At 31.8% G+C, this 13467-nt stretch overlaps 1 protein-coding gene across 6 annotated transcripts in view; it reads right to left on the reverse strand.

Annotated features, from left to right (window-relative positions):
• Positions 1–5901: 5901 nt before the first annotated feature.
• Positions 5902–13467, reverse strand: part of LOC106652724 (plasma membrane calcium-transporting ATPase 3) — a 149681-nt gene continuing 142115 nt past the window's right edge. For 2 of the 6 annotated variants that reach the window (XM_014371852.2, XM_014371850.2), the window contains one exon: positions 5902–6385. In XM_014371852.2, coding sequence (XP_014227338.1) covers positions 6164–6385 — 222 coding nt within the window. In that variant the 3' untranslated portion in view covers positions 5902–6163. Of the gene's footprint in view, positions 6386–10982; positions 11052–13467 lie in introns of all 6 variants that reach the window. The other 4 variants (XR_001339384.2, XR_001339386.2, XM_014371851.2 and 1 more) reach the window with 3 other exon arrangements.

Here is a 13467-nt window from a genome sequence, read left to right on the forward strand (position 1 = left end):
ATTACGTGTTATGTGCTATAAAAAAAAGTCTAGCACTTTCAATCTTTCATTTTTCACATTGGACGTGTCTCAACTCGAATCACTACTATTCACTCTTTTGTTTTCGTCACGGAGGGCCTTCTACGATTAATCTCTTATCAAATTTTAATTTACGTTGGCTCGTTTTTTTTTCTTTCGTCCAACGGCCGACTGCTCTCGATCGATACATTCTCTCTCTCACGAAAGTAAAAAAAGGTGGCGTCAACCGTAAAAATGACATATTGCAGTCTTTTCGGTGTAAAAATTAATCAACGCTGAAGGTGCACGATGCTCGAGCGGCGCGGTAGTTTTTCATTTATATATATGCAATGTGATATTTCATACATCATTTGCCCATGATATAAAAAATATCAATATCATATTGTGTGATTGAAGAGAGAGTGTACATTAGAAAATGTTCATTGTTTTGCATTTTTTTTCATTTATTTATTTTTAGATCGTTTTTTTCCACTTCATATCATTATCATCTTTTCGTCTCATACAATTACTTTCTATAATTGGTAAATCTACAATCATTATATTTGTTTCTGATCAGCATCGTCATCATTACTTCATATCGTATATAATTATATAATTATTTAATTATTAATAATCAACAATTAATCGCTATTATATATTATATATATACAATTTTTGGTTTCTTGTATATAAATGAAACGAATGACTAGGACGTTAAATGAGAATTCTGCGGGCCGCTCGACAATCTTATACATTTTACTTTCTTATAATATAATATTTTTTTTGTTTGAAGATGAAAAGGATTTTTCAAGGGACAATTTAGATTTCTTGACTATTTTTTTTCCTTTATTTCACTTACATCGAGGCTTGAATAATTTATCAGATGGAATCTTTGGAAATTTTTACAAGGATATCTTACAAAGAAAGATATAGCAAGATAGAAAGTTGAAAGTACCAATGGCAGAATGTTATGAGTATTTTCGCGTGTAATTGAACACTTGGCCGTTTGAAAAAACAAAACAAAAACAGAGTAATATCAAAGGTTGAATGTAGACACGAAATATTAAAAGGAACCTTACATGATATACGCATTCGAAAAGTCCGAGCATAAGCGAATAATACGTACGACTAACTCATTTAATACTCGAGTATAGTATAATTGGCAAAATAACAAATATCAACTGAAATAGGAGTGTTCAACTTAAAAATGAACGCAATACATTATTGGTTTGCGCGTCTCTCGACAAAGTGTCGAGATCTTCGTACTGTTCAATAATTAAGACTACCAAGTTAATAATAAATAATTATAAAAGCGACAAATATATGTTACACGTAAAACAACAGTAACCATTAATATATGAATGCATGTGTCGGTGTATATTTATAAATGTATCATACGAATTAAAGTAAAAGCATGAAAATTACATGGACTCGGAGATGCGACCAGCGATAAAATAATATTCCATATTTACTCTTGATTCGTCCGATTGCAATGACGCGAGTCAAATCTTTTCGAACGGCATTGCTTGCGTTTCATGGCCAAGTGTTGCGCTCTCGATCGCAAACCTTTTTCCCGTCATTTGTCAGATGACAGAAAGAGAGATTAAGTCAGGAGGAGAAGTAGAGAAAAGATTAATGCGGTATTTTCAAAGGTAAAATGGAGAATAAAGTGGAAGATTCATAGAGATGAAGTGCTTGCTCGCGAATCTAGTTTTGTGAGAGAGACGTATTTTATTACAATTTTTTTTATTTTTCCTTCGCGTATAATTTAATATCTTCCCTTTTGCATTATTTATAATTATGTATAAGAATGAGAGCTTCTTTCCGACGTCTTTTATTTTTTTTTTCTTGAGAATAGACAAATGTTTATAATAATAATTATTCTCTCATGAAAGAAAGAGCAGCAAGAGAGAAAGAGAGAAAGATAAAGCAAAAGAGAGAGAAAGAGAGACGGGTAATTATAGAAGTCTTTGTGTACATTTACGAGAGCGAAAAAGAGACGATAATATTGTATGTACATATACAGCGGATTAACATAAGAGTTAACCCATATTTCACACGTTTTTTTAACGAATTTTCTTTCGCAAGGCTTCGTAGGAATCTTTGGGTTAAGCACCATTTTTATATTTCATATTATTCAACCTATCAATTTCTTTTTTGTTTCCACGTTTATGCTCGCGCAAATTTCAATCAATATAACTTTTCCACTCGATCATCGAACAAGTTTATTTGGTAGCGATCGTTATTCCTCCCGTCAATTTTCCTAATTAAATTATCGAAAGCGGTGTCTTTGGTTTGTGTATTTTCTGCCTCCCACGACCCGTTCGCATAGCGCGTGGCCCGCTCAAAAGCATCCATAGTGGATTGTTCAATGCGTCGAAACGATTTCCGCTCGTAATTATATGAATATATTATTTTTCGAGAATATACGTATACTTGTATATAATATAGTTATTTTTTTTTAAAAATGTTTCGCTCCCCGTTTGCTCCATCTATATTCACGTAAATGCACATAATTGCACAATGCGTCATTATGCGTTTTACATATAACCGAGCGTAATATGCGATTAAATATAATGGTCGGGAGCGGGTTATTATTTTATTTATTCATCTTTTTTTTTTTTTGTTATCGAAGGCAGTGGTACATTTTAACTTTTTTAACAAGACGACGATGATTCGGTCATTTTTTTTTTCATTTTTTGCGTATTTTTCATCATTTTTCTCGTTTGTTGGTGTTTAGTGGCATCGTTCAATAATATATAATATATATAACGGGTTTGATCAGTGTCGCACCAAGCGCTGACTTTGACTACTTGGTGCCCGCGACGCGCTCTCTTTCCCTCCCTCTTTCTCTCTCTGTATTTCTCTCTTATTTCAGGTGAATGTGTATTTTGTTATTATTATTAATGATGAGTATAGTACGAAAATTGGGTACAAATATCTCTTTTTTTTTATTTATTTCGAAGCGGATGTTTTTTTTTCACATACGGACAGTTTTTTTTTCATTTATTCAGTCACTAAAAACAAACAAATGTTTTATTTTTACTTTTGTTTTATAACACAATAATAACAAATATAAGAGTCGACGATAACGACAACGACGAAATACACAAGGCGAAGCTCGTTTGTCTTGGCGGTACAAAAAAGATTATACGCGTGTCGATCGTCACGATAATAGATACACAAAAAAAAACGAAAAAAAGCCAAAGGAACGTCATACAGTTTCTTTCATCTTTCGACTCTTTTTTCTGCTTCTCTTATTTTTTTTCGGCTAGATAGATTTATTTTTATTAATTTATTTATTTAATGATAACAAACGTTATTTACAACGACGATGCGCGCTACGCTTTGTTTTTTTTTATAATTAATAATAATAACACGAAACAGTGCCCCTTTTTTTCATATCAACTCCGCGTACACGCACAGCGCAACACGCATAAAACACACTGCTTCTTCTCTTCTTCTTTAGCTCGCCCTCTTTTATTTTTTACTCCTTCTCGCGTTTTCATATATAATAATGTTTATATGAATATTTATAATTCTCGCTCTTTCCTTCTTTTTTCACTTCTCATGAATGTTTTGATAATTCGTCTTACATATTTTATGTTTATATTGTAATTAATACAACTGCACCTCTTAGTGCTTATTAAATTGTTTTCTTTTTAAGTGATAGTATTTTAAGTGCGTTTTTGCATGATGCGAACACGGTTAGACCCAGTGCGTGTCTTTAAATGTGTTCTTTTTTTCTTTGTTCATTATTAATTTACTAATAAGTATATAATCTTTTTATACATATGTATATATGTTTTCACGCATATACATACATACGTTTGCTTAAAATCGCTCATGCACACTCACTAATAATAATAATAATAATTATAATAATAGTAATTATAATAATAATGATAATAATAATAATGACAATAATAATAATAACATGCACGATCACGCACTCGCAGCGAGAAAAACACTTAAATTCGAAGTTCAACGATTATAATTAATTTTTTTTTTCATATTAATAATATCCATAAATTTATTTCATAATATTCACGACTTTATTACAATACTTCGCAAAAACACATTCACACTTACTTACATACTTAAACAAACTTGCAGACACTAACGCACAAATACCGCTACTTTGAACCTTATTTTTGGAATAAGGTTCTGATTTTTTTCATCTTAATAATCGCAATTATCAACGATGACAATGATTTTTTTTATCATTTATATTATCTATATTTGTATATCGCACTTAGTTCTCGTCCGAATGGTACTGTTCGCTTCACTCGATTTTTTTTTCTTTTTCATACCCACAAAAGTATTTTTACAATGTTATTTTATAATATACGTACCAAGCATGCACTTTTTTAATGTGTACATACATTTAAGGGGCTATTTTTTCATTTTCATCGTTTCCCCTATCCTCGTTTTAATTTAAATTTAATTTTTTTTCTCAAAATGGCAAGAAGAAGCGTGCTGTGTTTATTTATTTATTTATTTTTATAATCTCTATGCGTATATTGTTTTTTTAATAATATGTATAAAGACAAAAACTTATAATCTTAACTTTTTTTTTCATCATAAATGAATAATCGTAATAATAACTGTTTTTATTCTCCGCGGCAACGTATAACGCGCGCGTTTTACAATACAACTTGGTTGTAAATTATCGAGCTCGTACGTCGAGCGAGTCGTTTTAATTTTTGTTTTGTTTGTTTATATCCATAAATAAATAATATACATATAGGTACATATAGGTCGTATAACTCATATTATACAAGTATATGTACATACACGTATACATTTTTTTTCATATTTCCATACTTGCTGTGTTCGAGAGCTCGGCTACTACTACACACGTCTCGGTGCGTGTATATAACATGTATAATATAATTATATGTAATAATCGTCGTTCGGGCCAGCATTACATCATTAAATACCTCTATCTGATAATATATATTTTTTCATGAATATCTTATGGTATGATCATTGAAAAAAAAAATTAAAAAAAAAACATTATGTTGTTTTTTACCACTATATATGTATAATATGTATAATATAACGCGGCTAGCTCACAGAGGAATTTTCTCTCCTTCATTCAATTATTTTATTTATTTTTTAAATATGGAGCATCGTCGTTATAATTAATTTATATATCACTGCGCATAATCACACGCGCACACATAAACACGCACACACACGCACATACACACACACACAGTTATCGTGACAATTCAGAGAAATTTCTCAAGTCCGTCCATATAAACGCGAACCATTTTTTATGCAGACAAAAAAACAACAATAATGGTGATAATAATTAACAAAAACGAAACGAGAACAACGCGTCATCGTCGTCACTATTTTTTCTTACTTTTGGAACATGGCAAATATCGAGTGTGTGTGTGTGTGCGCACGCGCGTGTGCGTTATATCAATCACGACGTTGCATACGTGTGTGTGTGTATTATATAATATTGTATATTATCCAGCACGCATTGTAATTTCATTGTAATCCGCACGCACTCTTCACACGCACAGTGAAACCAGAGCACAGAGCATCACCACTTGTTTTTTAATAACCGGCGACGCGCGGGCGAGACTTTTTCGTTTTGTTCCTGCGCCACTATTATTATTATTATGCATACTGCTTTGTCTATTATGTTTCCACTCTTGAAGCTCGATGGAGCGGCTGTGGTGGTGATGGTGGTGGTGGTGTCGATGCCGGTGGCGGCGTTGGCGGTGACGCGCGCGGGACACGGCGCGACTCCGCTCGCAGTTGTAGTAGTAGTTATAGTAGTAGTATTTATAATAGTAGTAATAATAGTAATAATAGTAATAATTTTTTTGCCGTAGTAGTAGAAGTAGTAGTAGTAGTAGTAGTAGTAGTAGTAGTTGTAGTTGTAGTAGTAATAATAACAATAGTAGTAATAGTAGTAGTAGTAGTAGGTTTGAGTCGAGTCGAGTCGAGTCGTAGTAAAGTGTCGTGATGATGCGTTGTCGGGGGCCTTGGCCGCTGCTACTGCTGCTTCTGCTGCTGCTGCTGTTACTGCTGATCGATGTTGCTGCCGTTGATGACGATGAACACGTTGACGCTGATGATGATGATGATGATGATGATCTCGATGATGATGATGAAAGCTCGTAATCGTCGTCGTCGTGGTTGTCTATACAGCCGTCTCGGTGTGACTGTGACTGGACAATCGCTCGACGTCGATCTCCGGTATGGTCAGCTCGTCCGGCAGATTGTCGGCGTAGTCGAGGCTGCTCTGCTGGGACAGCCGCTTGCTCAGCGACGACTGCTTCCTCAGCACCTCGGCGAGATTCGTGTTGCTGTGCTCGCCGTAGCGCGAGTCCAGGCCCTGGCGGAACGCGTTCACTACACGGATCTGCAATCATAACGCAAAGCAAAGCGCAGATGGTGCCGGTTGAGAACACCACCGTGAACACGCCCGAGATTAGTCAAAGTTGAGCACGCGAGTGTCGGTTGGTGGTTGTTGTAGTTTTGTTTTTTTTTTTTTTTTTTTTGGTGTTAAGCAACTGTTTTTTCTTTTTCTTTTTTTTGCTTGTTATTTTTTTTTTCTGATCATCATTCGTTAAGGACAAAAGAGAGATTGTGGTTTGTGAGTAGAGTTGGCGTGGTTAGTTCAAACATGGATAAAAACAGGAAGACAAGGTTAATTGGTGTTGTTTCTTTTTTTTTTCTTTTAAGGTGTAAACACTTTTTTTTACTTGGATCATGAATTTTGAAGCGAACACGAAGCAACGTTGCGATTATCGAAACACGTGTGACGTGGGAAAAAAAAACATTAAAATGCTTCATAAGCGTCGCACAAATGTCGCGTGATGATGGCAACATTGCTTGCATTTCGTGTCAAACATTATTATTATCAACCAACAACTTTCGAGGTCCATTGATATAAAACTCAATCCATCCTATTCATTAAGGAGGAGAAACGTTTAAAAACACATTGCTATATAAGCAGGTCATAAGGAATTTCAAGCAGGTTTTTTGTTTGTTCTCGTTTGTACTACGGGACAGTAGTTTTTTTTTTTTTTTATGACGAGGATGCAAGCGTTTCCACCTTAGTATGTGAATAATTCAAAGGTGGGCGAAGGACAGTTGTTTTAGGCATGATAATTTTTTTTTTTGGCTGATGAATCGATCGATCGAGTTGCGTGATCGATCAATGATTTCTGCTGAGTCTGCGAACTTTTTTAAATCTAAAAATGAATATTAAATAAATCTACGGCTTATAATTTGCGTGAAATTCAAATAAGCAAATGCGTCGATCATAATTTTTATTTGGCTCAAAGAGATGCACGATACGAATTATTTTTATAAATTTTTCAAAAATTTTTATGCCTTTTTAAAAGACTAAAATTGCTATAACTAGGTGATGAATATGCGCTACTTTTGCGAAATTTATGTTGAAAAGATTTTTTTGTTAAAAATATCTACGATAGTAATTTCGCATGCACCAATCGACCTTAAACAAAAGTCCTTTCAGTTGAAATGATTGTTCACCAATTGTCTTTTTTTTTCATTTCGAACGTCAAAAGAAATCGCTTGCGTAGTTAGCTTTTTTCATGAAAAAACAATAAAATAACAACTAAGCGAACACTTTTTTTAAAAAATCCAAACAAAAGCAAACGTTGTTACATGTCATGGGATTGCTTTGCAATTAAACAAACAAATGCTTTCTTCTTGGAGTTATCACACCAAAAACAACGCAGCGTATTCCTGCATGATTCTTATGAATTTCATCTCAATACTTTTTTGTTTGCGTCGTACAGAGTGCTCCTTTTGTATTTTGGGGATAATCATAGGCTGATAAAGTATAATTTTTTCAATGTCGATAGTGAAAAATAATATTTAAGCCCTCTATATGCTCTAAAGTTGCATCAATACCGGAAGTTTTTCATAACTTTTTGATTTTGTAAATTAACATCTATACATGTACGCCAGGAAGAAGTATTCTCCTGAAGCGACACTAATTGGTAATATTCAAAACAACGAGAGTTTTAAAAGTTCACTGCATGGAAGTGAGAGTAGAGTTACAGAATATTAAATGAAAGATAGATTAGAAAAGCTCAAAGTAGATAGAAAGAAGAAGAAAGTATTGAGCATTTTAAATTAAGCAGAAAAGAAACAATTAAAAATAAATGAAGTAAGTATATAGTAACTTTCTGTTTGTTATGTTGTGCTGTATGTTTTAATTTATTCGTTATGATTTACTTTTTTTTAACGTTTCTGAGCTGCACCTTACCTCGGCCGCACAGCAGCGTTCGCTGTGTTTACAGCAGTCGAAAACATGGTGAAAAAGCGAAAAAAGCACTTGATATATAACTCGACATGAAAAACTGAGTTCAACTACGCAAGACTTTCGTAATAATAATTTCAAACTATTTAACACGAAAGCGAAGCACTCTGTATTACGCTGATTAAAAAAAAAGAATTAAATGAAAAAATAAAATGAACTTTTTTTGTTTCAAAAGCTTCAGCTTAACAAGTAAAATATATATTTAGTTGATTACTTTTCATGAGTATTATGATTAAATAAGAACGTTAATGGCCAAAAAAGCAGCGGTCGATCAACGCCAAAGCACGCTAAAACTGTGTTAGCAACGATCAAGATTTATATACACATGTAATGTATAAAGCTCTGATTTAAATTGTATATAGAAAAAGCACAGTCTCGCCAAAGACCAAGCGCACGACATAGTAAATGGGCAGAGTGGTGTTTTTTTCCAACGTGTATCATACATAAATATATACGTAGTAATCGTAAAAAGTCAACAGGTATTATTTCAGAAAGAGAATATTTATATAATTTTGTGATGCGGGTAATAAGAAACGTACATATAACTCGACACAGAAAAATCAACACATTTTCCAACAAACAACCAACTGATCGACGAGTCTTTGGTATTAAAAAAAAAATTTGTTTTGCCATTAACTGAGCATAAAGCATGCCAACTCTTATAAGTTCGCCCAAATAAAAAAATTTACAATGTATTTTTTATGGAAGCGGCTTCTTATACGATCTATCATTGGATAAGAATTTTATTTTACATTTATGTGCCATTGCTATAAGGTGTTTGATAATGAACTTTTTTTTAGTGAGAAATGTGTCAAAATACGATGAATTGTAAAGATAACAAATTTTATATTATTTATGAATAATTAAAAAAAACTATAACCAAATAACCATGAAAAATTTATAAAAAAAAACGTAAGAAAGTTGATAATTCATGTACCTGTTCATGCTTGTAGCATAGAAATAGTGTGCGAATTACTTTCGTTAACCTCCCACAATTTTATTATCTCCATTGTATTTTTTGCATTTCTATCGATACTTACGGTTCGTTCATTCTAGTTAGTTAGATCATTTTTATTTTTCTTCTTTTTCTCGACTTACTTGCACGCACTGTTTTTTCATGGTTGTAATCGAACATATAAGTGTGATGATTTTGTTTTAGTAGTTCTGAATGTAACGCTTTCTAACATTTTCAAGAAACATGAAACACATAATGTTATCGTTTCTTCGAGTTCGTATATTCTTTTCATTTCGCTTTATTTTTCGAAAAATATTGCTCTTTTTTAAAAGTTGTATAAAAAATCTACTAAAGTGTACAAATAAATAGTATAAATCTAATTTCGAACGAGGTAGATCGAACTTTTTTCGAAAGTTGTTGGGCCTGTTTATATTTTTTTTTAACGTTCCAAATCTACTGCTTCTAAAAATTAAACATCAGTTACATAAAATAAAAAACGCTCGCAAAAATATTTTCTAAAGTATATAAAAAATATTGCATTGATTGATATTTTTTGTCAAGCGATTTACGACAAAGGTAAATATTTCAAAACCATTCCAGAATATTTCTATATTCTTTCAAGGTCCAAAAAGCTCGAAAAAGTTTAAAAATTTGCAATAGGATGCTTGACAATAGCAAATTCATAGCAACATTTTTACGCTTACATCAACTAAACATAAACGACACATACATTTCGCAGTAATGTAGTAGAATTGTGTTTTTTCTTTAGACAGAGAAAAATTCGCCAATTAGAATTATATTTCACCCGAATAATCCTCATATCCTACCATTTTTTTATTGCTGTTCTACAAAAGTTTCATCACAAGCACATGCAAGCATAGAAATATAAATAAAAATAGATAAACGTGCCGAGCTTGCACAGAAACTTTTCAGTTCAATACAGAAAACCATAAATATTCCATTCATTACTAGTGTGAACGTGGATTGTTATCTTTTCTAGAGTATTAGTAAGGTAATATTCATCCCTAATGGTAAATATGATAGTTGGTTCCCAAGCGAGAAAAGTGCATACTTCATTTGTATTACTGAGTAAAGTTATTAGATAATACGAGAGCTTGCAACAAACACACGGCATAACAAAGCAAACATTGAGGTAGAGCGCATTTCATCAAGTGTATCTATCGAGCAAAAGAATAAATAAACAAACAATATAAATGTAAAAACCCACAAAAGACTTATTATTTAACGTATCAGCCTGGTGAAGAGTTTAAACTCTTCTATTGTCTTTTAGAGGTTAGTTAACGTAAAGTTAAACATACGGTTTTAAAATATCAAAGTAAAAGAACGGAATGATAACTCGGATTATGTTTCACGTAAAAAGCTTGAAACACTAGATGTTCATGTATCAGCTAAGAAACAAAACTCGCTATAAAATCAAGCGAGCGTGTTAAGCTCAAAGAAGCGAGTCGAAATTGTGTGATTATCGTCGTTAAGGAAAATTAAACAAACAAATATAGCAGGATACTTGTTTTTTTTTGTTGTATGAAGAAAAACAAAGTAAAAATCACTTCAAATCAATGAGAAATCAATCAATCAAAAAATCAAAGTAAATTTCGTAAATTATGTAATGAAAAATGATGCAAAAATACATCGCAGAATAGTTCTGAGCAAGAGAGATAGAGAGAAGAGAGTGAGAGGAGCGCTTACAGCTTGGTCTGTCGAGCTCTTGCTGTAGGGTACCGGTATCAAACGTTCCTGCAACTCGCCACCTATCACCTTCAAGAGTAAAGGGTAATATCATGGTTATAAAACAGAAAGATAGAGATAGATACGAGATAATAATACAAATATGTAAACAAGTATAAGTGCGCCTGAATAATCAATGTACATTTTTCAAGCTTTATAGAAATATATATCTTTTCTTTTTTCTTTCGCAATCACGTTCACTTTTTTCAATCTTAAAAAAATTAAAAAGAGCTCGGTAAAAATGACAAAAGATTATAGTTAACGTTGGCTGATTTTCGTCAAAAACAAGCTTCCAAATAAACTTATGTACAATTTCTAATCGTTTAAAAAACTTTACAATGCATCAATAAATTACAAAACCATACAAAAAACAAATTGTTCGAAACAAATTCTTATCAATTAGTAAAAGCAGTTCGATAACTATCGAAACGATTTCAAAGATAAAATTCATATTTATATTAAAGCGGATTGCAAATTGAAAAACAATTTCATCGAATATTTTCAACGATCAAACGAAATCTACAGAATCATTTTTCAACTCGCTCTTCGCCATTTTTTTATTAATTTCTTTTTTTTTTCATTTCATTGTTTTGAGTGAGTACTGTATAAGAGAAATGAAAGTGAAAAATAGAAATGAAAGATTTTCGAATAACAGATTGTAAAGAGAATGAGTAATGAAGGGAAAAAAGTAGAAGAGATAGAGGAAGATAGAAGATAGAAATAGATAACGATACATTTAATAATAACACCACTAACCAGACTGAAGACCTAATATTTTCAGTCACTTTCTTTTCCCTATATTTAGACTAGGTCTAATCAGCTGACTCTTACTATCGATTCTACAAAAGAACTCTTGAATTTATGAACTTTTGCAAATCTTCGATCGCAAACTTTCGAGGAGCACTTGTTGTGATTGAAGAGAACGATTTATAGAATGCTTTATAAACGATCGAAAAAAAATATATACACTTAATATCGACACGATAATTGTTATTCATTTCCTATCGAAGCAGGGAAATATTATCGTAATTCAAATATTTTTAAAGAACTGAACAATGCTTGTTAAGAAAGATACAGTATTTATTAACCGACGAGTTGATGAGAACGAAACAAGCATTAACGTTCGATCAATTATTATTAATATAACAGGCTTTTTGCGTCAAAACACCGTAGCATGCAGCAATTATTAACGACTCAAAAGTTATAATTATTCTGTAATTGTAAATTTTATTATAATACTTAATATTTTTTGTTTGTTAAATGACTAAATACATATTTTATTACTATAGTACAGCACCGCTAAAACAATCGGCAGCGGAAACGGCAGCACTCCCGATTTTCCTGACCGCCTAAATGTAAACTTTGATTTCAATGAATTAACAATTTTGATGATCCAAAGTGATATCAATAATGTTAGTACCACCCCAAATCAAATAAACATCGTGGAGAAATCAATGAATGTTTACTTTAGTTGGCTTTGTGTGTCTCATGATTCGCATGAAAAAATCAATTGTACGTAATTAACTAAGCGGTGACGAAAATCGGTTATCTTTACTTTTGCGCATATTTTGTTGCTTACAAAACTGCAATAACGACTTTTAAACTTTGTGATATTAATAATTTCGTATAATTTGTCCAATCATGATTTTCTAATTGAAAACTTTATCATAGTAATAATAATAAGGTTTTTTGGTAACTCGTAGTTTTTTTTACTCCTAATTGTAATATTTTTAAAAAGCTAGATATACTTTTTTTTTTAAGAATTGCATTGCTGCACTTTATCATTTAACAGTATCGCTTTTTTCCCAGTATTATTTATTGACGGTGAACATTTATTTTTTATATTAATCTTAAAATTAATATTTTCATATTCACAGGATCAAGTTCCATCATAAAAATGTTATTACTTATACACTTTAATTATACATAACACCACGAAAAGGATCATATTTAACGCACGGTCCCACAGTCCTATTTTTAATATACTTATAAATTCATTTTAGTGTCAATAACCTCAGTTACAATACAAAATAAACTTAAAGCTTACGTGACGCAGTAAAAAAATTTTTTTTGCTCGTTCAGCTTAACGGAAAATAATGAATAACTATTTAATAGCTAAACGCTTAAAAGAGAATATTTTGAGTATACGTTATTTGTTAATGAAGTCGAATCTTTTTCTTCAACAAATATCATTAAAATATTACTTTTTAAAATCATTATTTTTTACTTGCAACAACTAATGACGTAAATACTCATGTGTTATATAAAAGAAATATATCCGTTCAGTTGGTTCACGAACACCATGGTATAACTACGACATTACTTTCTCGTATATGTGACGAATTGTTACTTATTAATTATTAATCTTACACCGCAAATTTATTTTCATGTGGTAAAAAATCATAAGTACGATACATGTAAATTGCGACTTCTTATTGATAATGAG

The sequence above is a fragment of the Trichogramma pretiosum genome, unplaced genomic scaffold (assembly GCF_000599845.2).
Source record: "Trichogramma pretiosum strain Unisexual culture from Peru unplaced genomic scaffold, Tpre_2.0 scaffold117, whole genome shotgun sequence".
Classification (NCBI taxonomy): Eukaryota; Metazoa; Arthropoda; class Insecta; order Hymenoptera; family Trichogrammatidae; genus Trichogramma; species Trichogramma pretiosum.